At 44.5% G+C, this 25,317-nt stretch overlaps 2 protein-coding genes across 3 annotated transcripts; both read right to left on the reverse strand.

Moving 5' to 3' along the window:
- Positions 1 to 5,822: 5,822 nt before the first annotated feature.
- cav1 (caveolin 1) lies at positions 5,823 to 16,258 on the reverse strand. 2 transcript variants are annotated; one of them, XM_079277625.1, is made up of 3 exons: positions 15,955 to 16,258; positions 14,837 to 15,004; positions 5,823 to 7,920 (listed from the first exon to the last, which is right to left on the reverse strand). In XM_079277625.1, the coding sequence occupies exons 1-3, from the start codon at positions 15,988 to 15,990 to the stop codon at positions 7,579 to 7,581; spliced, it is 546 nt and encodes a 181-aa protein (XP_079133751.1). In that variant the 5' UTR covers positions 15,991 to 16,258; the 3' UTR covers positions 5,823 to 7,578. The 2 variants fall into 2 exon arrangements, with proteins under 2 accessions (XP_079133751.1, XP_079133750.1); XM_079277624.1 differs by lacking the exon at positions 15,955 to 16,258 and adding an exon at positions 15,584 to 15,772.
- A 2,798-nt stretch (positions 16,259 to 19,056) lies between these two features.
- On the reverse strand, positions 19,057 to 23,827 carry cav2 (caveolin 2). Its single transcript, XM_079277645.1, has 3 exons — positions 23,567 to 23,827; positions 23,172 to 23,359; positions 19,057 to 21,350 (listed from the first exon to the last, which is right to left on the reverse strand). Exons 1-3 carry the CDS (start codon positions 23,717 to 23,719, stop codon positions 21,200 to 21,202), a joined length of 492 nt encoding a protein of 163 aa, XP_079133771.1. The 5' UTR covers positions 23,720 to 23,827; the 3' UTR covers positions 19,057 to 21,199.
- Positions 23,828 to 25,317: the final 1,490 nt, after the last annotated feature.

Genomic DNA, 25,317 nt, shown 5'->3' on the forward strand with positions numbered 1-25,317 from the left:
TATCCGTGGAAGCTTTGACTAAAATAAACCACGTTAAGTGCCAGTAAAATCACAGTCGTTTCATACTAAATATACTGTGCACTTAACTCCACTTCTATCTCATTCTGCTTATTTCAATGCAAAGAGTAATCCACTGCAGGTATTAAAGTAATAATCTCGAAGATTTCCATCAAAATAAATTTGAATTTGAAATTCCGAGCATATCTATGTTGTCTCCACATGGCTCTCAACATGGTGACGACTGAGCCAGTGCTAACAGCGCAAACACCGGCAACAGTGCTCAGGTAGACATGACTATATCTTAACAGAGCAAATTGTTTGCTGCTATATTAATGCTTTTAGGACCTTCCAATCACTTTCTATCACAGAATCAGGTAACAAAATGGTGATTGAGGCTTTGGCTCACCAAAGAAAAGGCCTTTGCATTTACATTGTTGTCTGTGGTGACATTCTCAGGAATTCCCAACACTGTTTGAATCTCTGGTTCAGTGAGATCCAAAAACACACCTGTAATTACCGCATATCGCCACAGGTGCCGCCAAAGACAACAAAACAGAAATCTTCGAGATTGTAACTTTAATAATGTATCGATACTGTTGTTGTGGATAAATAGTGTTCCAGTTATCTTTGGTTTGAAATCCAACGAAATATTCACACTTTTGTTGTAAAATAACATTGAATAAAACCATATTTCTGCAGATGCTCACAACTTGGAGAGGAGCGAGGATGTCGTCGCGTTGATTTAGTGGGCAGCCTTACGTCACCTTACTTCCTGCTTGTCTTTGTTCTGCAGCCTGTGAATTAACAAAAGATACATAAGTCAACTTCAGCACACATTTTGGTCAACACAACAATCAGCACATTGTTATGAACAGCAGAGGATCCATCAACGCAATATCCGAGGAAGGCCGTCGTCACCAGACTGATGGGTGGTCTCTGGGAAATGCAGTGCAGATGTCACAGATCCCCCCCCCCCCCCCCCTGTAATACGTGTTGTGTCACGTTGTCTCCAACAGATGTGGTGAAAGTGACCTACACTGTCAAAGAGTGCACAGACTGACTTACCAGGTGTTGCCGAGGAGAGGAACATCTGTAAAGGGCTGGTGCGGCGGACGCTGAGCCCGAGGGGTCGATTCTGTGCCAGCCTTCTTCTCACTTGATGTCATCGCTCGCGTCATCGTTTCCACGACTCACGGCCATAACAGCTGACAGAGCGTGAAGCCAAAGATGACACAGAATCATGGAAATGTCAGATGTGGGATTTCCCTTTTGTGTGTGTGTGTGAAGTCTTGTTTTCATTACAAGTCTGGTCACAAAGGAGCTTCTGTAAATCTGTCAATGACCAAAGCAAAGCAAAGCAAACGTCCTGTCCAAGATGTCAAATGCAGCATAAAGCATTACAAATGTACGAACTAAAGCACAAAAGCACTTGCTGTCCCTTTCTGCTCAATACGAGGCTTAATAAATCATTAAAGATGCCATTGTTTTAGGCTTACGGTTTATACTTTTCAATATATGACTCCCTGTGTTTCTTTTGCGGTGTCTTGTGTATGAACGGCTCATTCAAAGCGAACGAAAACACAACAATTCCAGTTTCAGGGGGTTATACACTCATGAAAAACTGCTAATAGATCCCAAGAAATGCTGAACACTGTCCCTTTAAGTAAAACAACACATGAGATTAACATAAAATAATACAGATATTATGAACTCTATTGATTTCTGTGATGCCCTGCAGGCATACTGTGTGTGTGTGTGTGTGTGTGTGTGTGTGTGTGTGTGTGTGTGTGTGTGTGTGTGTGTGTGTGTGTGTGTGTGTGTGTGTGTGTGAGTTTGTGGGGGCAAACCAGGACAGCAGCAGCTTCTCTGAGGGTGTTTGTTGAAATAAAGCTGCAGCTCCTCTGGTCGGCTGATGAACGTGCAATCAGTCAGCGCCCACTGATGGTTGTGAGCCGCCACCGTTCATCAGCATTTAGGAGTACTTTATAGCAGATAAAGAAACTATTCAAATGAAAAGAACACGTGAAAATGTAAGTCTACAGTCCAGTGACGCTGCTTGGTTGATACGATCAGGAAGTTTCTTCGAGAGTGATTTATAAACAAGTGCTTTAAAGTCCATTGTGTGACCGAGTGGAAGAAGCCAGTGTAGGGACTTAAGTATGGGAGCAATGTGGTTTCTATAAGAACTCACAGCCAGCTGTTCATTTGCTCAATGCAAAGCTGAAATCTGCCACATAACTTCTCAAAGGAGCAGTTGGGTCGGAGGTCAGGCCTTAAAAGACTTCACCTCAACAAAAACTCACAGTCTAAGTGACGTAGATGTGGAAGTATGTAGAGCAGCGTCTTTAGGGAAGGTGAATGGTGGATTTTGACAGCATTAAATCACTCAGAGTCAGAGACGTCTCTCTCTATAATCACGGTGCTGTCTGCAGAAAGAGGAAACAGCTGCCGAGGTTCAAAAGCCACAATGTTTACGTCACTGACTAAGTCATCCAGAGGAGAGGCCGAACATCACGTCTGCCTCACCTTTGTGGGCTGCTATGTCACTCTTTTTATCACGGGATGTTTGTTCAACTAAAGGTTTCAGGTCTAATCGACTGCTGCACACTTCGAGAGGAGTCAAGGGCCAACGATGTGGTAAAACATCTGAAGAGGGCGGACCAAGCAGTCCACACTCCTCTCACAAACATATCAGCGTTGATTTATTCATGTCTAATGCGCGAAAACCTCTCAGTGGTATGTGATGCAACGCGGCACAATCAGAATCACCTTCATTGGACAAGTACATGTGCACATACTCACAACAAGACAAATAAAGGTAAAGAAGTCTGACTGTCGTGTACTCAAGTGATATATATATTAACGATGACAAAAATAAATACATCTGTACATGTCAAGTGTACTTTAAGTAGTAAGCAATGCAAATAGTGCAAAGAAATACACATTTTAATTCATTGAAACAAAGCATGATACATTTTAATTAGAATTTTAGATCAAAAAATACAATTTAAATAAAAAAATAAATACATTTAAAAGATTACATTTAAATTGAAAAAGAATACAATTTAAAAAAGCAACAACTTTGCACTTTTAGTAAGACCTGTTGGCATCAAATATTAAAATGCAAGCATGAACAATAACACCACATACTGTAGTTATAATTTGGTTTTTCATGGTTTGGACAAGGCTCTTTATTTTAAATGAAGGGAAAACTAAATGCCGCAGCACAATATGATAATTTAAACAAAAGTGCACTTCCAACATTGGCCTGTTCCTGTTTCAACATCACAATTCCAGCTCCATCAATAAAAGGAGGTCCCAGTGTAGAAGAACATGACTGAACAGGTTCCTGACCTCAACCGCATCCGACACTTTTTGGATGAACTGGAAGGGCGATTGGGAGCCAGACCCGATCCCCCTACATCAGTGCGGACCTCTTCAGTGCTGTTGTGGCTGAATCATTGTTCCCATTCAGCCTGAATGGGAACAAATCAAACATCTGGAGTAGAGGCTGACACCAGAAGACGAGATGCTGTTGGAATTATATCAATGCCAATGGTTTTGGAATATGTTCAACAATCACATGCGGATAATGGACGTACTTTTGGCAATTTAGCATATATTTGCATTTCTCAATTCATCCCACCAGAGGGAGATGTTGCATCGGAGAAGCTGAGGCGAGCGACTCAAAAGGTGAGTCAGGAGACTTCATAAAAGATCATTTATTTTTTCTATTCATATTCACATGATGGTGGAGCCTTTCCCAGCATGCACCTGAGCAGAATAACACCTCGGCTATGTTTTCCGCCCCCAGGCCCAGCACAGATATTTCAGACACTATATTCTTGTTTATTGGTAGTTTACAGTCTTTGACCCAGCTGACCTGAGACTGCGGATCAAAGCGAGGGATTTATCCTCAGTGGGGGACGGTTGAACACGGCTGAAGCACCAACAAGGACAAGGCCAGTGTTTCTGCTTACTTTTGCTCCATAACTACAAATCACACGTTTCCTATTTACGGTCTGTAAATGAATGGAAGTCAATAGCTGCCTGACAAGTAGCAAAATAGCATCCATAAACAAGTGTTGTCCTTTGATTCTTCACCATCCCACCACACAGGTTTGTAGTGAGGGTTATGAGCCTCCAAATGATCTCAGATCAGGCAAACTTACCAGCACACAGAGGAGCTTTGAGCTCGGGCAGCTGGTGGTAACTTCTCACCCTGGTTGTATCAGGTCACTGCCACGAGCTCACCGTCCAATCCCGTGCCGTCTTGCATGGAGGTAACAGAGCCGTCTCTGTGTTCTCTCGGCCTCCTGTGATGTCTGCTTTGGGCCCGTAAGGCCCAAGCGCTGGAAACATTTGCTTGCATCCTGCTCAGGAGTTTTTTAATTTCTTTTTTTGTGGTACAGCTTGTGTGTGTTACTGCAATGATGCTTGCGCATTAGACTGTCGAGGTTGTTTCTGTTTGTGCAAATGGCTCCTTTTGTTTTGGAAAGCTGTTGTTCTATTCTGTTACTTTCAAACATATCTACCTTTAGCTCATGGGGCCTGATGGAGATTTAAATTCACCGTGGCTGAACTGTATTTGGTTGAATCTCTTGGATCTAAAAGAATTCTCTCAGCTGAAGCAGATTTTTACCGGTTTCTTAAGTTGTGACTGTTGTTAATTAAGGAAAGTGGCTACAAACATGTTTTATTGTGCAGCAGACGGATTGTTATTATTTTTTTGATCCACATTGACAGAAGAGTCTTGGACTCAGGCTATTTTCATGTTTTGGGGCCTACAGTCACAATGAGGATAACTCATAACACATAATTTTACAACGATATTCGAGATCGTATTTTTCCAAATTGATGACGATTTGGAGAAGCCAGATCAATACAGGGATGGCCTTTCCCAGTCTGCTGGGGAAGAAGTTAACTTGCCTGCACAGAACTCTGACTGTAACCCCAACCAGCACCTGAACTGCGATCCAGAACTTACTGACCAACACCGGTACCCGACCTGACCGTCCTCTGAACAAGCCCCTGCAGCCTGTGATGAAATCCTGCAGCTTTCCCAGAAGAGTGGAGAATGTTTTAAAGGTTTTAAAGATGTTCAAACCCATCACTTATAGTTGTAATGTTTGTCTGTCCACATACTTCTGGCCATTTATTGTGACTCAAATGTTACGAGGCACAAACTAGGACTTGGCCGCTCCCAGTGTTGGCTGAATTGAAACAGAAAGGCAGCGGTTAACATGCTTTGTGTCCTTGAAGGATGAAAACAATGACCCACTGTTGAGTCGACTGTTACAGATGTTACCGTTGAACGATTCGCTTTACAGCCAGAGTCCAGGCTCGCCTCCGGCTGCATGATTATGTGCCTGCTTGTGGTGGAAATTAACTTGAATTAAGTCGAGAGACTTGACTCCAGTCTCGTGAGCATTGCCCGACACTTTTGTGTGTTTATGGAGTAACCATGGAGAAGGCTGTGAGCAGCACTAAAGGCATCAGGCTTCACCGACTCAGACTCAGATACAAACAGCGCTGCTGCTGCTGCTGCAAATCATTCTTCAGCTGCTCTTGCTTCGGCTTCGTTATGTTCTTTTTTTATTTCCTTTCCACCGCTTCAACTGGCTGGTTCCTGCAGCACAGATGAATGAAAACAGTCACCGAGTATCTGCCGTGAGTCACAACACAATTAGATTAGCTGTGACTCAATATCACAAGTAAAAGAAAGAACAAGAACGCCTCTGTTAATATCTGACTTCCATGAGAGGCACGCGCTGGTGATCACTTTTAAATAAACTGCAGATGAAAGATCAAACACATGAACACTGGATTATATTAAATTTTAATGTGCACAGCGTGATATTGTACAGTAAAAGCAAGGAAGGGAAAAAAACACATATTTTCTTATAAAAGTATCACCTTTGGAGCTTAAAACACTCAATTCAAGGAACAGGTGCTGTGATATTACCATCCCTGTGAGAAGACAGCAGGTAGAGTGAAGGTGATGGAGTCAAAGCGTAGTGTCTCAATAAAACATGCCCCCCCCCCACCCAACCGCCCCTCCCTTCACCCATCTCTGGGTCCGTGTCCACAGTCAAGAAGCGAACAGAACAAGTTACTTGGGGTAAAATAAAAAACAACAAAAAAGGATGGATGGGATGCAAAATAATGACCAGATAACTAAAAATGCATTAAAAAAAATCACACATTCCATCTCACATTATCTTAATTCCAATGCATTAACCTGTGCAAGTACCACAGCGCGTCAGAAACATCTCCACACAAGCTTGTCAAAAGTAACCGCGAGTACTCTGCTACCTTTGCAAATAGAGACAGGAGATCTTCATTGGTGCTACTCACGAACAATACTTTCCCATAGATTAGTGCACTGGAACGAGGCCATAGCTCGTAAAGCCGACACCCATACAGTACATACAGGATATTAAAACAACGGCATACAAGTCAAACCCTCAAAGGTCTTCATATTCATAGAGTAGGAAAAAAAAAAGCATTCACTTTGGGACTATGGTGCATTTAAGAGCTTCACTGAAAAATGAAAAAGCCAAAGTTGGTCAGTAAACCCACATTGGGTTCAAAAGGGATATTTCTTTTGTAAAAAATTCAAAGGCTAACATTCTCAGTCACACACGAGGATAATGGTGATGATGGAGATTTTAGTTTGAGGCGGGGTAAGAAGCCGTGAGCGAGGCGGGCGTGTGGCGGTGGCGGACGGCGAGTTGCTGGCAAGGCGACGCAGGGCAGGTGCATGCAGGGACGAGGGCAGGTTCAGTGTGACAGACTGCTGGGAAGCCGGGCGATGGGGGGGCGGTTGGCTTTGGTGGGCTGGAGGTCACGGGGGGGTTGTTGCCGTGCTGTTCGGCTTGTGTTTTGATTTCGCTGAGTCAGATAGAATTTGGCAGCGCTCACTCGTTCTCTCCGCTTTGACCCCCCTAACCCCCGGCGTCCAACCGCCCTGCCCCGCCCAACGGCTCCAACACACACACACACACACACACACGCGCACGCACGCACGCACGCACGCACGCACGCACACACACACACACACACACTAATAAGCGCGAGAGAAGACAGTGATACACCCTGACATCCCCTCTTCACATGAATCACTCAAAGTGAGAAGCTCACAGAAAGAATGGAAGGAATTTACATCATTTGGCAAAACTGACAGAAAACAGAAACAGCGCTCGGTCGCTTGCTTGACAAAATGAACAGGGAGGAATAAAAAAAAATGAAAAAAACAACACAAACAAAAGAACAACATAAACCCCGGAGAACGACCCCTTTGATTTCCTGTGCCCACCCGTTTGGAAAAGGCAACACTGGAGAGAGAAGAACAGCTGGTGGAAAAAGGCGGGTGAGGTGCCATGTGACCACGCCTCTTCACTTCCACACAACCCCCGCCAAGCTCTGGAAAAGTCTCACTTCTCATTTCCCAGAGGTCTATTTTTCTTCTTCTTCTTCTTCTTCTTCTCTGTTGTGACTTTCCCCTCCATCTGTGTTGCTCTAGCCCTCCCTACTTCCCTCCCCTCTTTCCGTTAATCCTCCTCCTCTTCGTGGACACTACACCTCCTTGGTTGTGCTGATTCGGATGCTGCTGAGGGACTTGCCCATGGCCTCAAATAACGGGTCGCAGAAGGTGTGCACGCAGATGGAGTAGACGCGGCTGACGCAGTGGATCTCGATCAGGTAGCTCTTGACGCACGGCACCACGGCCCAGATGTGCAGGAAGGACAGGATGGCGAAGAAGATTCCCCAGATCAGCGCCAGGGGGATGCCGACCAGGGCCGTCAGCAGCCGGTAGCACCAGTACTTGGTCACAGTGAAGGTGGTGAAGCTGGCTTTCCACACGCCGTCGAAGCTGTAGGTCCCTGCAGGCTCGGCAATCACGTCCTCAAAGTCTACCTGAAGAGGGAGGAAGAGAAGGACATTTTAGTCAGACAGACTTGCGACAGTTCTAGCTGCTATTTTGAAATCTTGAGTTTGGCATTTTGTTCATCGCCATCTTGTTTTTTTGCAACCAGAAGAGATACTAGAGGGTGGAGCTATGTACAACTAAATACCGAATAAAAGACTTTTAGGCAACCAAAATGTTTCAATTAACTTTCATGGACTGAAAGCAAACTGTGATTATTGTTATTATTGGGTTAAAGTGTTGACAGTGACAACAAAATACTAATTGTACAGTTAGTGTACAGACACTCAGCCTCACCGCGTTAGACTCATCGAATACCTTCATCCGCCGCCAACAGTGTTTCACAAGAGCAAGTGCAAGTTAAACTTTCACACAAATGCTACAGTCTTTTCCGTGTTATTCACACATAAATCAGCAGCTTCACTCCCTGTGCATATTTCTGAGACGGAGGATGGGATTCCTTGGCAAGATTCACATCTCCGCTCGCAGCGACTGGTACACGGTCTAACCACCAACACACCGCCCCGCCCGAAAATACAGATCGCTACACTATCTCTGACATCTGCTTCACTTTCTGCAATGGAGCTTTGTCTCCAGAGCATCTTGAAAACATCAAACTTAGATGAATAGATAGATGGAAGGATAGATGGACAGATGGACAGATGGATAGATGAATAGGTAGATGGATGGCAGATGGATAGATGGATGGATAGATGGATGGATAGATGGATGGATGGATGGATAGATGGATGGATAGATGGATGATGGATGGATAGATGGATGGATAGATGGATGGATAGATGGATGGATGGTTGGATAGATGGAGAGATGGATGGATAGATGGATGGATAGATGGATGGATGGATGGATGGAGAGATGGATGGATGGTTGGATAGATGGATAGATGGATGGATGGATGGATGGAGAGATGGATGGATGGATGGATAGATGGATGGATGGATGGATGGTTGGATAGATGGAGAGATGGATGGATGGTTGGATAGATGGAGAGATGGATGGATGGATGGTTGGATAGATGGATAGATGGATGGATGGATAGATGGATAGAAAGTCAACTAAAGTAGAAAGTTAAAGGTAACTCAGTTATTCTTCAGTTAAAGGATCACCACAGATGGACCAGATGTATTCAGGTAATGGAAGCTGGTGAGGACTTGGTCTGCTTGGTGGTTTAAAGGCGTCGTCAGTGTTTGATATCTAAATAATTATCAGGCTAAAGTTCCGAGAAGCTTTTAGCCGTTGTAAACACTCGCTGTGTGGTACGTCTTTGTTCGGAAGAAAGTCTGCAGCGCACAGGATGTGACGTGTTTCACATGTCTGCTTTTTTTGTGTGTGTGTGAAATAAACAGAAGGTAAAACTGCACAGTTAGTGTGTGGCCAGTGACGGGGAAACAACCTGCAGAAACTCAACTGCATCAGCAGAAAAAGCCAAAAGACGGAGACGTCCCTGCACCGCCGCCCTCCACCTCCCGTCAGGACGAACAATGTTGTTGTTCGTCCTGATCGGAGGACGTTGTGTTCCTCTCTCAGGCTTTTCAATGGGACAATCACTGCACGTGTCTCTCTCTCTCTCTCTCTCTCTCTCTCTCTCTCTCATCCTCTCCACCGGCTTCTGAGCGCAGAGTCAATATTTATTTTACAGTTACTTGGAGACTGTGTCTCATCTAACAGGCGAGTGAGGGCCGATGGGTGCAATATCAGTAAGTCAAGCAGATATTATCCAGTGTCCCCCAGACGGTGAAATGGAAAAGTCCTGAGTGAGACACGATCCACTGTTTGGAAGACATGATGCCCACTTACACACGCTGACTGGTGGCATCAAAGAAAAGCACATTTTATCCATTTTAGATCTCTGAAAAAGAACTTAATCTGTGAATTGATGCATGTGTTCTAATGACATGCATTCATGCTCTAATGGAGATATTTATCATCATTTAAATGGGAAAAGAATGCAAAACTATCCACCTTATTAATGGACTTATTTACCACTCTCAGTGAAATGCTAAGCTGTTAGCTTAGCTTGCAGCAGCATGAAGACTGGAGGCAAGGGGAAACAGTTCGCTAATTTACTCAATCGTTTGTTTAATCTGTACAGAAACTAAGGAAAGCATCGTGACAAAACATCTAATTGTGATTTGATGAGTAAAGCCAGTATTCCCGGCCAAACCATTCCGGCACATTTCCAACCACAACTTGACGTTTTTACACTTTGCTTTTCCGTACAGATGAAACACATTGTCTTAATTGTAAGTGAGCTTTAGAGGCGCTGTTTCACCTCCTTTAAAATCTGCATGTTTATCGTCTCCTGCCTCCATCTTACACATCGATCTTCTGACCGAACTCAGCAGGAAGGGAAACAAACACATTCCCCAAATAAATCTGCCAGGAAAAACAATGTCTTGCTTCAAGAATTTTTAAGATATGAAACAAGAAAGAATAAAGGAGGTAGCTACAATTAAGAAAATATTCCCTTAAATTGATTAAATAAACACTTTTTTCACTTTTTAAAACCTATCAGGATATTTAAGTCTAGAATTCAAAGCGTACAGACGATAAAACATATCTTCGGGCTCACTTTCATCCTGCTATTCATTATGTCAGAGTAAATATCATGTTATTTTCTAACAGAGCTCTTCACATATGCTACTTTATTTTGTTTTGCCACAAACAGCAGCTTGTGAGTCCAATTCTTTGCCTGCAAGCAGCAGCACAAAGCGTCTCTCACAGCACCACCTGGCAGCTCTCAGCCTTATAATATGAGTCCGACTGCAGCCACAAAACCAACGCCGCGTCCATTCAATTTTTCCACAGCTACAAATTGTAAAGTGGACCCACTCTGCTGCAGTTTCCAGGACTTTGATTGCAGAGCGGCACAAACACAACCACAGCAGGATGGTGGAGAGGTTCCACTTCATGAAGTCAAGCTGTTTGTGGTTTTTAAGAAAAACGTTTCCAAATACTGTTCTGTTTGCAACAGTTCGGCTGAACGCATCGCCTTCAGATTCAACGGTGTGGTTCCATTCATTGGCTACTTCAGACTTCAGAGGGTTTCATTTGTGATGCGTATATGACGAGCATCACCCAGAAATGACTGCATTGCATTGTCATATGAAGACTTTGGTCCAATACTTTTTGATCCAAGTAAGGATGTTTATGTGGAAGAACATCACAAAAGTCCACAGTTTCTGACTTTCCTCTAGTTTCAGAATCAAGAAATTCAATAAATAAGACATCTACAGCATAAAAAACACAAAGCCTAAATCAGAGGAGTCTCGGGTCAGCATGTGACCAGACGGCAGGGCGACTGTATTGTGGAACAAATAAAGCGATGTGCTCTGTCTTCAGGCCGTCAACTACGCTTGAACAGACAAAGTGGGTCGCAGGAGGAGACGGTCAGAGTGAAGCACATCGATGGACTCTTCTGTTGGTTTGAGGGCTTCGGTAGAGTCGGAGGAAATGTTTGGTTTGGTTCAGGAGAGATCAGGATGATTGGCATCCGAGACAACAGACAACAGACTGCAGTGGCGTGTCACTCATTTAAGTGTGTTTTTGATCTCGTTCATTTAATTCAATTCAATTTTCAATTCAATTTATTTTTGTACAGCCCAAAATCACAAATTACAAATTAGCCTCAGAGGGCTTTACAATATGTACACATTTGACATCCTCTTGTCCCGGATTTACAATTTATCGTCCCCAATACAAGAAGATATATGACTTGCCAAATATCATTTTTTAGGAATCTATGGTAAAATACATTCTTGGATGTTAACATCTGCTTTGCACATATTTCTGTGATGTATTCATAGCTTTGTTGAACGACATCTGGATGGAAAGAAATCCCGCTGATGTTGAAAGAGTTTCATAAATAAGCACGACGCGACGTCTCCACCCAGCGCGTGATCGGTAAGTTCAGATAAAAGCGCAGAAATCCTTAAAACTGCAAGTATGGGGATTCTCACACAATGACTGTACATCTATAAACATTCCAGAATGAGCTGGTCCAGTAAACATAATCTCCTGCTGATCATAGGGAGCGTTTCACTCTGTTCAATTTGACCTGAATGCCATTTGATCAAAACGTCTAACAACTCCCTTTTTTGAAGATTCCCTCCAGTGGGAGCGTTTCCACTCCGCTCTGCTTCATGAAGACCCACAAACTCTCCGGAGGAAGAAAAAACAAAAAGCCTCTTCGCGGGGCAAACGCCACATGCATGTCAGTAACGGATGGGGTTTGATGTGGCCGGGTGATTGAGGCCAGCTGCAGCAGCAACAAGAGAACAGCTTCTGTTACTTTTCTTACAGGAATGCAGTGTGTGCGTGTGTGTGTGTGTGTGTGCGTGTGTGTTTGCATGTGCAATAAGGACAGCATGTCTGCATGTGTGGGGTGGGGTGGGGTTGCTGGAAGGGATTCCCTGCCTGTGCTTTTCATTGGGACACACGCTCCCACTTGGCAGAGCCGTTCGATTGACCTCAAAGCGCCTCAGTGAGGCGCATACAGGAGCACACTGTACACAGCACAGCTGATCAGAGTGAACTCTGAGACCCAGAGCCACTGGGCATCTGTTGGCTTCCTCACCATCTAAAGCATTGCTTAAGATCAGAGCAGTGGTGGAAGAAGTTTTCAGAGCCTTCACTTAAAGGAACATCTCGTCGTTGTAATGAAATATGATGATATTATGTTCTCTTCAGTGTATGAATCAGAAGGGATTGTTGTGTTTTTGTTCACTTAGAATTAGTTGTTTATATCTACACGCGGGGCCATTCCGCGTCCGCCACCGTAGTTTTCCTTCATGCTTGGGAAAAGTTTTAGTTGGTCGCAATCTGCAAGCTCGCCACTAGATGTCGCCAAGAGCACTCAAGGCATATGTGCACTAAAAAAGTGAGGTTTTTAGATACGTCCCTGAGCCCACAAAATGCAATGCTTGCCAAGATCTAGAAAAAATGGTGTTGTTGGTCACAGCCAATCACCGCACGCATTCTTCAGCTCAATGCGACCTGTGATTGGCCCACTACCGCAGCAGGTACAACACCAACAGCCGGGATTGCGAGCTTGCATAATGATCTGAACACAGAGATGTCTGAGCCGGGGGCCAGAAGCTAACGGTGCTAACGGGGCCAACAGCGCTAACAAAGTACTCTATCAGTATCGACATCACATGAAGGGTACTGCCATCGTAGTTTCTTAAATGATACCCAGCGCTCGCTGAGATGCAGCTCAACGTACCGCTGGGTGGTTTAACTCACGATAAGAAGGTATTTTCTTTAATATTGTCTTTATACTTATTTAAAAATCTTAATTTTTATTGTAGTAGATGTATAAACTTAAATGAACTAAATGTGCCTCATAATCGTACTGTATACTTCAGTAAATGTTCTTACTTCAAGTCTCAGGCCCTCAACAGTTCCCTACAACATGTTTAGAGTGTACATGTGATTTTGGATAATTTCACCAGCGGCCTGTTTGAGTTGATTAGAGAGAGGCGGGACGATCGTGAAGCTGCACTCTATTCTGAGACTGGAAGGAGAGTCTGACTCACTGTCACAATGGAGGAGCACTGGGAGGGAGAGAAAGCAGAGAGCGGTGGAAGAAGTGGAGGCAAAGTCGCTTTAGTGGAACTGTTCATGTGGCAGAGCTGGAAGAAGGATGCACATCTGACTGTGCTTTGTGGGGCTTTTTTCCTCTGTTTTACATACTTCCAATACACTAAATGTACCTTCTTTCCCCTATAAATAAAAAAAGCAAATGCGACTTCATCACGTTAAACGAATTTCACATATTCACCACGTGGGAAGTTATTTAGATATCGGCACACGTGGTTTTCGAACATTTCACAAGAGGTACACTCACATCTTATAGAACAGAAATTTAAACGTAAGACTTATCATGTGAAACAGCATTTCACATGATGAAGTCACCTTCAGGCTCATGTGTGCGATGAAACACGTGCTTTCCTTCTGTTTCCAGTAGCATCGGTAGCTTGTGCTTCTATTTCATGCAAGTAATGTGTGTGTTTACTCTGTTTGTGATGAAAACACCACACCAATAAAGCTTCAATGTGTTGAAATCAATGTCATAACAGTCAGCCAATAAGAATCTCATCGTTTTTCCAATCAACTGATTCAATAATGTCAGACCCCCCACCCTCGTGAAAAAGAGAGAGAGAGAGAGAGAGAGACTGCCCCAGCTGGAGAGGAGGGCGCCGGGCTCAGACAGCTGCTGCTACCCGCCCCGCTACCAAACAGACGCGTCAGGTGGCTTCCAGCGCACCCCCCCCCCCCCCCCCCCCCCACACACACTCTCTCTCTCTGCTAAACTCCTTTAAACCAAATTAACACTCGACGCCGCCAGCCAGCTCTCTCATGGAAAGAACTCCACTTTCCTTACAGCAAGTCGTGTGCAACTGCATGTGGGAAAAATGCTGTGTTCCAACAACAGGAAATTCGTAATGTTTCCTCTGCTGGTGCAGAATGTTCGAGTTTTCAAGTCCGCGCAGATATTTACACGCGTGGATAGCATGCAATTGAGCCCCAGTGGGCTTTAATGCACGTGCAGGGTCTTTTCCTAATAGGGGAAAGTCACTGAGGGAGAACACTGCTGGAAACCAATGCCGTGCGCAATAGAGCTGCCGTGTGCCTCTGGCGCGCACAACCGCACATAACACCTGTTTGACAGGTCTTATAATATATTTCAGCGCAGTTTCCCAAAGTTGATTTCAGTTGTCGGTGATTGTCAGGCGGCTCCACGAAGCAGAAGTTAAGTGCAAACTCTGCAACAGGTATTCTGGTAAAGTTGATGGTTTCAGTTGCCACGAAAATAGAGTGAAAGCTCCCAATAGCTGCACGTCTACCCAAATACAAGTTACCAACCCTCCAGGTTTGACTCACCTTGACCACATCGTCGTTTATGCGCTTCGGGTCCCGGTTGACCAGGTCGATCTCTTTTGTGTGGACGTCGTCCATCGTCTTCTCGTTCACACTGTCGTTGTCCATGTCTTTGTTGTTAGGTTTGTAAATGTTCCCTTGTTTTCGGATGAACGGCGAATGCAGAAACTCCTGTGAAGGATCCAGAGGAGACAGAAAAAGAGGACGAGAGTGAAGAGGAGGAGGGATAGCGTGCAGCGCGCTCAGAGTGGGAGAGAGACTGGTGCTGCGCGTTACCAGCCTGCCCCACAAACAGGGATGGGTTTAAATGGATTGAAAGTGAGCACCACACCCCTCGATCCAGCCGCAAGGGGTGCTCACCACCCGGAGAGAAAACTAATATCCCGGCATGACATACAAGTTGATTCAACATGTACCTGGAAGGCATGGCGACGTTTTTTAAGAAATGCGTAAAGGCAAAAATTCCATATATTAAATACATATTTCTAAATACATTTTGCAATATGTTTTGAACAAATCGAGGTTATAAACCATATTGTTATCAATACATGGACACTTTTATGAAGTACCGTAAAACATGTTAGGTGTCCGTGTCCATTGGTTTATACCGGTGAACGCAAAACGGCCCATTGTTCCAATATAACTACTCTGTCCTCTGTAGATATTTTAAGCGCCTTCTCATTTTTACCCGATGGCTTCATTATTTAGTGTTAAAGCATGTTAATGGTCTTTGTCTGAAATCTTACGTACGGAAATGGTTGTGGGTTTCCTCTCCTTGGCGCTTTTACGCACGAGCATGTAGACGTCTATGGCTGGTGCGTAAAAGTTATTCTCGCTTGTTCCGTTAGTATAGGTTTCTAGCAGGTTAAATCTCACACCCACGTGCTAATGCATGCTCAGTGGTCCTTCGCATTCCCCCCGCGTGTGTTGGAGAAGCGTTCCCGAGTGCCAGAGAGTAAGATAATGATAGCGCTCTGGAGTTTGAAAAAACAAACAAACATCCAAATGCCCTTCATGAATGCAAATTATAAGCGAGAATAATCAGCTCCTCAATGGAGATCGAAAAGAAAAATCGGTGCCAAACAGTGCCGGCTTTGCATGAGAGGCATAGGCTACTGTACCTCTTCTCTTTCGCCGTCCTTCAGTCCTCCTGTCATGCTGTCCTCAAGTTTGAACGGATCAGCGCGGTGAAACAGACGATAGGAAGCTGAGTGGGAGGCGTGGAGGCGAACTGAGAGGACCGGGGCTCTTCCCAGGGACCTGTATGGTCATCTAACTCCTGCCCTTTTCGCTGAACGTGACTAGCATTCTAATGTCAGAGACGCGAGGGGAAACCTCCGGTTTTTTTTTCTTCCTTCGGTTCCCGCACAGCGCCTCCTCGCAGTCACCTGTGAGCAGAGACGGGAGAGCCACCCTGGAACCTGCCAGACTTGGGGGAAAGAGACTGACGCGATCTCAAACTGTCGGAGTGTTGTGACCGTAAACTGCCGTGGAATTAGTTTATTTGAGGATCGAGGCAGAGCATAATAACCTGTGGGCGTTAATTGGGAATGGCAAGGTGTGGATATTTGCCATACCTTAGCCTGAGGGAGACCCATTGAAGTGCTAGAAGGGAGCAAGAAAAATATAATCAAAAGAGAAATGAATGAATAAGAAAGTTAAAGGAGCATTCCATCATTGATTACCTGTCAGCAGATATAGAACCCAGTCTGTCATCTACGCTCAGACCGTGTAGACTGATATTTACAGCTGGTCACTCTGGTTTGTTTACATTCTTGTATCAACTCACCTTGGAGTGACACCAGCTGCGCACGCAGCTGTTTTCTGGATGTGACAGGAGCCAGTTTTGGGGATTTTCCTGTCGAAGCTGAACGATTTCAGTCAGATATGGCCAATAAATACTTCACTAATACAGTAGATCAGTGATGTAATAACTGTTCATGGGAAACATCAACGCATTCTTCTTTCTTTCAAAAGGTATATTTATTGATTGTAAATGAATAATGATGAATAAAAACAGTGTCACTGGCAAAACAAAAACATCTAAATTATGGATCAATTCAGTTTAAATTAAAGACAATGATAATTCAGAGAAAATAATTCGAGAAATAATGGAAATATAAAATGAAAAAATGAGAAATAAAACATTTAAAATAAGTTTAAAAAAAGTTGCTTTAACTCATTTTGAAGGGTGCAAAGTGGTACCAAGATTTCTAAGAATTATCTTTGAGTCTCTGTGCACTCTTTGTAAACATGCTTCACCTTTCTTATTGCTGGGACAGGCTGTGTTTTGAGTGGTCAGCATTCGGCTCTTTCAACCCTTCTTGTTTCAAAGAGCTGAACCTGCACACTGAGGAAGACATCCGCCAACACATTTCTGCGGATTAGTTCTTCTCCTTTCTACAAGTCGATTCACTGAAACTGAGAACTCTGAAAGGCTTGAAGACTCTAATTCTGTGAGTTGGTCTTTCTCTCATTCTGCTGGTTTTAATGCAGCAGTTATGAAATGATAACCGGTGCAGTGAATCTTAGTTCAAGAAATGTTTATTTGTCGTGAAGCGATTTGTGACATCTGCTCTGGAAAGGTGCTTTACACATGAACATGTCTTTACTTCAGCAGGCGTGGCTCTGATCAAATCAACCAAATGAAAACGTGTTTCTAAGAAAGAATTATGTTGATGTGGACCCACAGAAGACGCTACATCAGCATTTTCGAACATTCTCTGTTTGAGAAACACCATATGAACAGCTGAAAAGTAAAAAACATCATTGAAGTCAGGCTACAGGATGTAGAAAGTTCTGTCAACGCGGGACTTCCCCTGAGGCCTCCAGCACCCAAACATCTACTTGATGAGAGTGAATCGTGTTCGGCATCAGCAGAACAGGATCTGTGTTGACGTCACGCTGAGGCAGCTTTAGGTTCATGACACGACGATCAAACAGGTGACAGGTCCAGCAGCTGACTCCCTCGGTCTGGAGGATGGTGCTGAGGATGGTGCTGAGGATGGTGCTGAGGATGGTGCTGAGGATGGTGCTGAGGATGGTGCTGAGCCCTGGGATCAAACTGAATGCTCAACACCAGGACCAACGTTGTGAGCTGAAAGGAAGCGATGGCTGCTCTTTTACTTCACCCCAAAATGTTCAAAGATAACTTTGTTTTTCTCTCATGCGTCAAACGAACAACGAAAAGACGGAGAGAAGTCGGATATGTTTTACATATAAATATATAAAGCACATGACTGGATGAGGAGACTTGGATTATACGAGTTATGTGGCAGTTTGTAGTTCTGCAGTTATTAATCGCTGCCACAATTTACATCATCAAGACTTGTTCTCCGTTTATTTCGATTCTCCGTTCACCTCGGAGGCATGCAAGAAAAACAGAGTTCTTCAAGAAGTCGAGGTGAACACGGGGCGGTAACTGATGTACAAACGGTCATTTTACAGGACAACAACGAGCGAAGGCTTTAGACCCGATTCATCACAGCTTTATGATGCTGAACGAAAGATCAATGTAGTTAATTCACTGACACAGCAGAGACAAAGGAGGAAGTGATACAAGACATTTGCTCAGATTGCAGCATGTGATTTCTTGTCAGATGCTCATGTTGACCAACACACAGGATGTGATGAAGCTATCACATGCGCTGAACCCCCGAATATCAGAGAGGGAACGTAGTAACACAGCAACAAAGGCGACAGTGAGTCAAGTATCACAGTCGTTTTGGAGTCGTAACAATATGAGACACGAAAAGAGATTCAATGTACCCGTGCATGTTTTAGCATGTCGTGTCTCGCCGTAACAAAAGACAGAAAAGGACAAAGAGGGCGTGAGCTGGAGAAGCTCAAGTCAGAGAACAAAAGACTTTCAGGAACAGAACACCAGATAGTAGCAGGTATGCAGTGGTGAAGGACATTGTAGCAGTTTAACAGCTGTAGTAAAACTTAACAGTGGTATCGGGACATCACAAACTCACTGATACACCAAGCTGTACTACATGGTGAGTGAATACTCTCAGAGGTAGATGCTGGTGCAGGCCTGCAGGTCAGAGAAGCCTCGGCTCACGTTCCCTCGACCCACAGATCATCTTTGTGCAGGAGAAGCGTCTCGTGCAATCTCAGCGAAGTGATTGACGAGGCCTCTCTGGCACTCGGCTGCAAATCCCAACCACACTCATCTCGTGTGACAGACGAAGAAGAAAGCACACGCAGGGAAACGAACCTCGAGGCAAAACAATGATCTTTATTTCAGTCAAGAAGAACATATTTGAGGCAAAAGCTCCAAAACGAGTACATCCACAAAGCAGTGTCATTGATTTGCCCTGTTAATGAACAAGCTGGGGTTGATAGTACTACGTGGTATTGCCGAGGGGAGAAAAAGCTTCGTCCACACGACACCTGCGTCTTCCACTGTTGCACGACCCGACAGTGGATCTCCGGTAAACACAAGCACGCTGGCTGGTCCAACTTCTGTGAAAGGATTTTAAAAGCTCCGACAGAACTGCTGCCACTCATTTTGCCGGCTGGAAAAACAAAACGTCACACATCACGTGTTGCTGTCGGAGGTCGGAGCTGTGGCGCGTTAGCCCGCGGTGCAATGTTGAGTCACGTGTAGGTGTGTGTTACTTACAGCTACAATCACACTTGATTTAACCCCCATTTACCTGGAAAATATGGATCATAACCAACTCGATATTATGACAGGCTTTATGCCCACAGAAGCAGCGGGCGGCCATTTTCAGAAAAACAAGCTCCGATAAACCGCACGTAACGTTAGCAACTAGCTTCGAGAGAAAGTGGCACAGCCAGATGTTTCAGCCAGATGTTTCTCGGGTGTTTGTCAGAGCTGGGTTTGCATTCATGAGTACGTTCCCAACTCGGCTCCAGAACTGTCACACTTCCTCTCGTTATATCGCCTTCTAAATATCAGATTGTACAGCAAGTGCGAACCGTGCAGGTTTTGTACCTTAAGATCAACTTTTATCAAATCCACCGCAAAACAAGTAGAAGTGAAGCTGCTGTCTGATGCCCTCGCTGTAGAAATATTAAACCAGGCCGGCTGACGAGCAGCGCTGTAGCAAACTCCTTCATCACGCTGCCCTTCACTCAGGGGAAGTTCTTAATGGCGGCAGATGTAAATAATAAATTAGGAAGCGCCCGTGCAAAGTATCCAGCACGTTAAAGCAACTCTATTGCGTGTAGTTTAAGCAAATGGCCAACATCATAACCACCGCACTGTGAAGCCAACACAGCACATTAAAGTAAAATCAGCCTGGAAGTTTGCAACAAGCTGCATCTTAGCATTTGATATTCATACAAACTCCTCTCAGGCTCTGATTCAGGTCAACACATTCAACCTCTGAATCACTTGCAATGTCTACAATTTATGAAAAAAGCTGAAATATGACATTTCTCAGCAAGTCAGCAGTTTGCTGATCCCACGGCTCTCTCGGCCACAAACTGATGGAATGACAAGAATTATTTCTCTTCTTTTGGTGCTCATGAGCTTTTGATAAAGTCACAAAAGGTTTCAGGAACTTCTACTTCCCTGATGCGATGTGACTGTAAACCCTGTTGATTTGCAGATGAAACGGCATCGAGGCCTGTTGTCGGGTGTAGCTGTTGTTTGAACAGCTTTAATCGCTATGTTTCAACGTGTATCAAGTCCTCGAAACACTCAAATATATTCAAACAGATGTCGCTTTTTTAAAATTGAACGTAGCTTTGAAGATGTCTTTTCCCCGCGAATGATCAAAATCACACTTAATGCTTACGAAGCCCGATTCTTTTATTTATCGTTGTGATAAATTCAACCCAGTCGTCAGGAACAAATGATTCTGTGAACAACGGGATACGTTTCTGAACCCAAACATTGTCCGTTTCATATCAGCAGAAATGCACAATGACACGTGTTTAGCATCGTGAAACGGTTGGCTCGGGTTCGGCAACAAAATGACTGTTCAGGTTCGAAAAAACATTTGTTATTGTTAAAATAATGACATTACAACCGGAACAAGCGTAGTTTACTTTTGGGTTCACGGACACAGTGGTCTCCTGGGTGAAAGTCTTGTGTTTGTTTGACCCATCCACCCGTATTGGACTGTAACTTTCACACCATGCACTTTAAATACTGGGTGCTGCTGTATTATGTCACCGGCTCTGACCGAATGCAAAAACATTCAACGTTTGCAGAAACATCTTTTTCCTGGCGCTGGGCTGATGAATTTATCGTTGTAAGTACTTTGTGCGGCGCTCTTCGGGGTTTCGCCTTTGACTTTATAAAGAGCTCATGTATTCCACCACGAGCGTCGTCACGCGGTTTGTCCGACGCTTCTTTCTCCGCAGGGGGACAGAGAGGCGTCCGCATCAGCACTCGGTGGTCTTCACTTGAACGGAGGACAGGCTCTTTCCCACACTGTGGAAGAGCGGCGTGACGAACATGTCTGTCAGACTCCTCCACACCACCCGGACTGACGGTAAGAGCATCACCAAGCTCTGGATCACCGGCATCACCAACCTGCAGGGAGAGGTCAAAAGGTCCTCAGAACAGACGCTGAGAAGCTGTGCTTTTAGTTCTTTATTGCACTTGCAATCCTCACTCATAATGACATCTTTTGGACTCGATGGACTTCGGTGATTTGCAGGTTTCAATATTGACTTTTTGATGGAACAACTTTAACGTAAAACAATGTTCCACAATAACACTAACAGCGGCCTCCTTTGTGAAAGTCTTATCTTTTGACCGGCCCAACACCCTTCACACCCGCCCTAAGTGGACTTTCTTTCTTTTTATATCATGTGGTTACCATGTGTCCATTTGGGTCTCCAAATGTCCTTTTAGAGCTCCGCCTGGATCTCTTCATGGAAGAAAGACTGTAGAATGGTCATACTTTGTCCAATCTTCTTCAAATGTGAGGCAGTTGTTCACTGATAGTGTAGTTACAGCCCTACACGGTCCTTTACCTGTACAGATACAGCCACTGGCAGTTATTTATACTGAAATACACTTTTTATTTTATTTATAAATAAAATAATAAAATTTATTTATTATTTATAAAATGTTTTACTGACTCCAAAGGCCCACTGCTCTGTTTCTGTATGACCTACAGGTTTTCTGACACTTCCACAGGTAACCTGAGGGGGTTTTCTTTCTAGAAAGACCTCATTGATGCATATAGTCAGACCGGTTCAGAAGCTACAGCCATTTTAATTTGGGTATGTCATTTTAGGCGGTTTTTCTCCAAAATAGGGGGGAGTTGGAAAAGGTTAAAAAATGTGTGATAATCGATGGCTCTAAAATGAATTATGTTTGGGATGCATTGATCTTTCCATCAACGTTGGTTAGAGAACGGTATCATCTGGTTACATTCCTGCAGCTTGTGACGTTCTCTCCGATAAATGAGATGAAATGAAGAAGGTGCGTTGTGAACGTGTCCTCCTTTGAAGCTGCGCCCGTCTCTCTGACCGGCTCAGCGTCAGCGCTCAGTCCTCTGTTGAAGAATACCTGCGACGGCTTGAAGGACTCGTCCTGAGCTTGAGGTTAAAAGGTCAGTTCTCTATCTGCAAACAGTCTGCAAACAGGTCGATGTTGTTGCTAGAATGCTATCCAGCAAAGGGCTCAGGGCGTTTTTTTCCCCCTCAACTAGCGGAGCTCAACATTCCTCAAAACTTTCCATTCAGCGCTGACAACATAAAGTGTTGTTTCATTGAGTGTTGATGAGCAGACTCTTTGGGCTGGTTGGGAACTGCACGTCTTGCATCAAGTTAAAGCTGCAGGCACCTGGTTTAACGTGACGCAGGCGCATGTCGACGACATTGCACGACATCACTGTCCAAATGAAAGGATGAAAACAAAACGCTGACGAGGCTTTTCGACGTCATACTACGCCTGACTGTAAAATAACTTCTCTCAATGTTTGCCTGAAAGAGCCACAGCAATGCCGGCAAGGGTAACAAATGTTCCACACACATTGAAAACGTGTTTTCAGTGCTCAAAACAGGCTTTAAGTGACATTATCATACTGAAATAGATTGTTGAATCACTATAATACGCCAATAATCTTTATATTGGAAATTGATGTTTGCAGAACGTCTTTTATATATGTTTTTATATATTTTGTACAATATTATATGTTTAATCTACTGACTATAGTTTTATTTTCACTCATAAAATAGCATTTCATGTCATGGCATCCCTCTGTGATGATATCTGTGTGCATAATTATTTCTTGCGATGGCCAACATTTGGCACATTGCCACATGCGCCAGGCTAAACTCAGCACAGAAACAGAGACCTGCAGGTCGGGGGGGGGGGGGGGGGGGGGGGACCTCTCCCTACCAGATGTGGATGCAGCTGAGCACCGCGAAGACCAGTCCGAGGATGAAAGCCACGGGCACGGCCAGCAGCGTGGTCAGCACGCGGTAAAAGAAGAATTTGACCACCTCAAACGCGAAGTGGCTCGCGACCCACACGTTGTCGAAGCTGTGAGTGGAGACGGGCTCCGCGATGACGTCCCCGAAGCCGACCTGTTGGTAGTACAGTGAGCTTTAACAAAATAAAACTGGCTTTGGAGATGATGGATGACGCGCCGCAGCGACTTCCAGGTATTCAGGCTGCAGATTAACACAGTTTGTGACGTGAAAACAATAAACTCACATTATTGAGTCAATCATTTAACTTGACAACCGCTACCTTGTGTAGTTTCACTTTCAAACACCGTGTTCAGACTTTACCTTCAAGTGCGCATTGATATCGTTCGGATCTCGGTCCGGCTCCTCCGCGTACGTGCGTTTCCCCTTCTTCGACAGCATCGGCTCTATCGACCTGTTGAACTCGTCTTCGTCCATGATTATGCTGATGTCCGATTTTTCCTTCTCCAGACCCATGTTGTGTGCGCGCGCTCAGACGGGACAGGCACTGCAGGCAGAGCAGCAGCCGGTGACGGTGCGCTGCGCGCTGTGCGCTGCGCGCCGGACTGGAGCGCCACCCCGCCCCCGTATGGAAAGCAGCGCAGCGTGGAGCCGAGAGGAGACGCAACAAAGCTCCAAGTCACATCCTCGGACCCGATTCAAAAGGGCCTGTGATGACTGGCTCTACTGTCATGAGCCATGGACACCCAGGAGCCATCAGGGTCCACTACACCAAACCTCCTCACGTGATTAAGCATGAACACAACCTGCAGGCTTTTCTTTCTTTTCACAAATCATCTTTTTTATTTGTTTTATTAATGCCCCCGGGCATTTTGTTTTTGGAAAGAAACACCCACATGTTTATTTTCACAACAGCTTGTAACTTTAAATTCTTGGTTATTATTGTCGCTGTAGCTGAACACACTGTTCTACCCGTTGAGTGGATTTACCGCAAGTTTCCCCTTTTGGTCTGCATGGATTTATTTGTCTCTGCTTCGTGCTCTGAACACACCAGCCAACATTGTTAGAATAACTGCAGGAAGACATTTGCCTCAGGCAGCCCAGGCCGGCCTCTCCAAACGTGTGAGTGACACCACAATTTAGGGTGCAATGACAACACCGCTCATGCTTTTGCATGTCTTGTACACCAGGTCGTCTGTTCAACCATGAGGTTTGTCCTAAACCTAAAACTGACATGTGAAAAGCCTAAACTATCATGACAAGAAAGTGAACTGTCTGAGGACAGAGGTCTGACCTGACCCCGCGACCCCTCAGCAACCTAAATGCTTCTGATGTTATTCAACATGAGATGCTCTTATTGTGATAATCCAGACTGTGAGGTTGTAGAGTCATGTTTGTGCTTTGCCATGCTATTGGTCTTTGTGTATTTACTCTCTACACATGTGAATGTAGACCTTTGTGTGCAATACGCCATGATGTCAACATGTCATTTTGCCAGAGACAAATTGATGAAGTGCTGGGTCATGAAGTTGTCTTTACCGTGTGTGGAAACAGGTCTGTGGAGGAGGTTAGGTTTTGTAGTTTCTGGGTTTCCTGTTTTATGCTTCTTTTGCCTCCAAGATTAGCGAAACAAACATATGAAGTTCTTCCCAAACGGTTGTACGCCTCCAAAAACCAGTTGCATCCGTGTCTGTCCAGAGTGTCATCATCCGTAATTTGATCCTATTAGACATTTGTGTAAATTTGTCACAATTAGCAAATAAATTCTTTAGTTATGGCCCAAAATAAGTGACCTTTTTTTCGCCAAATTTCAATGAATTTGTCCTCGAGTCCAGGTGGATGTTTGTGCCAAATTTGAGGAAAGTCCCTCCAGGTGTTCCAGAGCTATCGCGTTCATTAGAACGGACAAACGGACAACGTGAAGACATAATGCCTCAGGTCACGGATGTCACCGGCGACCAGAGGCATGAAAAGGACTCATCTCCAAAATCCACCACAAATAAACAACATGAATGGAGATTACATTTGTATTTATTCACGTCCAGTTCACGGTTGTTCCAGTGGAGCTCTGTGAGCAGAACTGTTTGTCTTACTAAAAAAGGCCACATCTCATT

The sequence above is a fragment of the Melanostigma gelatinosum genome (assembly GCF_949748355.1).
Source record: "Melanostigma gelatinosum genome assembly, chromosome: 1".
In the NCBI taxonomy this organism is placed as follows: Eukaryota; Metazoa; Chordata; class Actinopteri; order Perciformes; family Zoarcidae; genus Melanostigma; species Melanostigma gelatinosum.

What these genes read in the sequence shown, in the direction of transcription:
- cav1 (XM_079277624.1), bottom strand. Translation starts at nt 15,631, where the DNA reads ATGCTCGTGCGTAAAAGCGCCAAGGAGAGGAAACCCACAACCATTTCC. An exon ending in GGAAACCCACAACCATTTCC is followed by an intron (nt 15,005 to 15,583) that starts GTACGTAAGATT and finishes GATCCTTCACAG; the next exon opens with GAGTTTCTGCATTCGCCGTT. An exon ending in TAAACGACGATGTGGTCAAG is followed by an intron (nt 7,921 to 14,836) that starts GTGAGTCAAACC and finishes CTCCCTCTTCAG; the next exon opens with GTAGACTTTGAGGACGTGAT.
- cav2 (XM_079277645.1), bottom strand. Translation starts at nt 23,719, where the DNA reads ATGGGTCTGGAGAAGGAAAAATCGGACATCAGCATAATCATGGACGAA. An exon ending in ATATCAATGCGCACTTGAAG is followed by an intron (nt 23,360 to 23,566) that starts GTAAAGTCTGAA and finishes TACTACCAACAG; the next exon opens with GTCGGCTTCGGGGACGTCAT. An exon ending in CTCAGCTGCATCCACATCTG is followed by an intron (nt 21,351 to 23,171) that starts GTAGGGAGAGGT and finishes CTCTCCCTGCAG; the next exon opens with GTTGGTGATGCCGGTGATCC.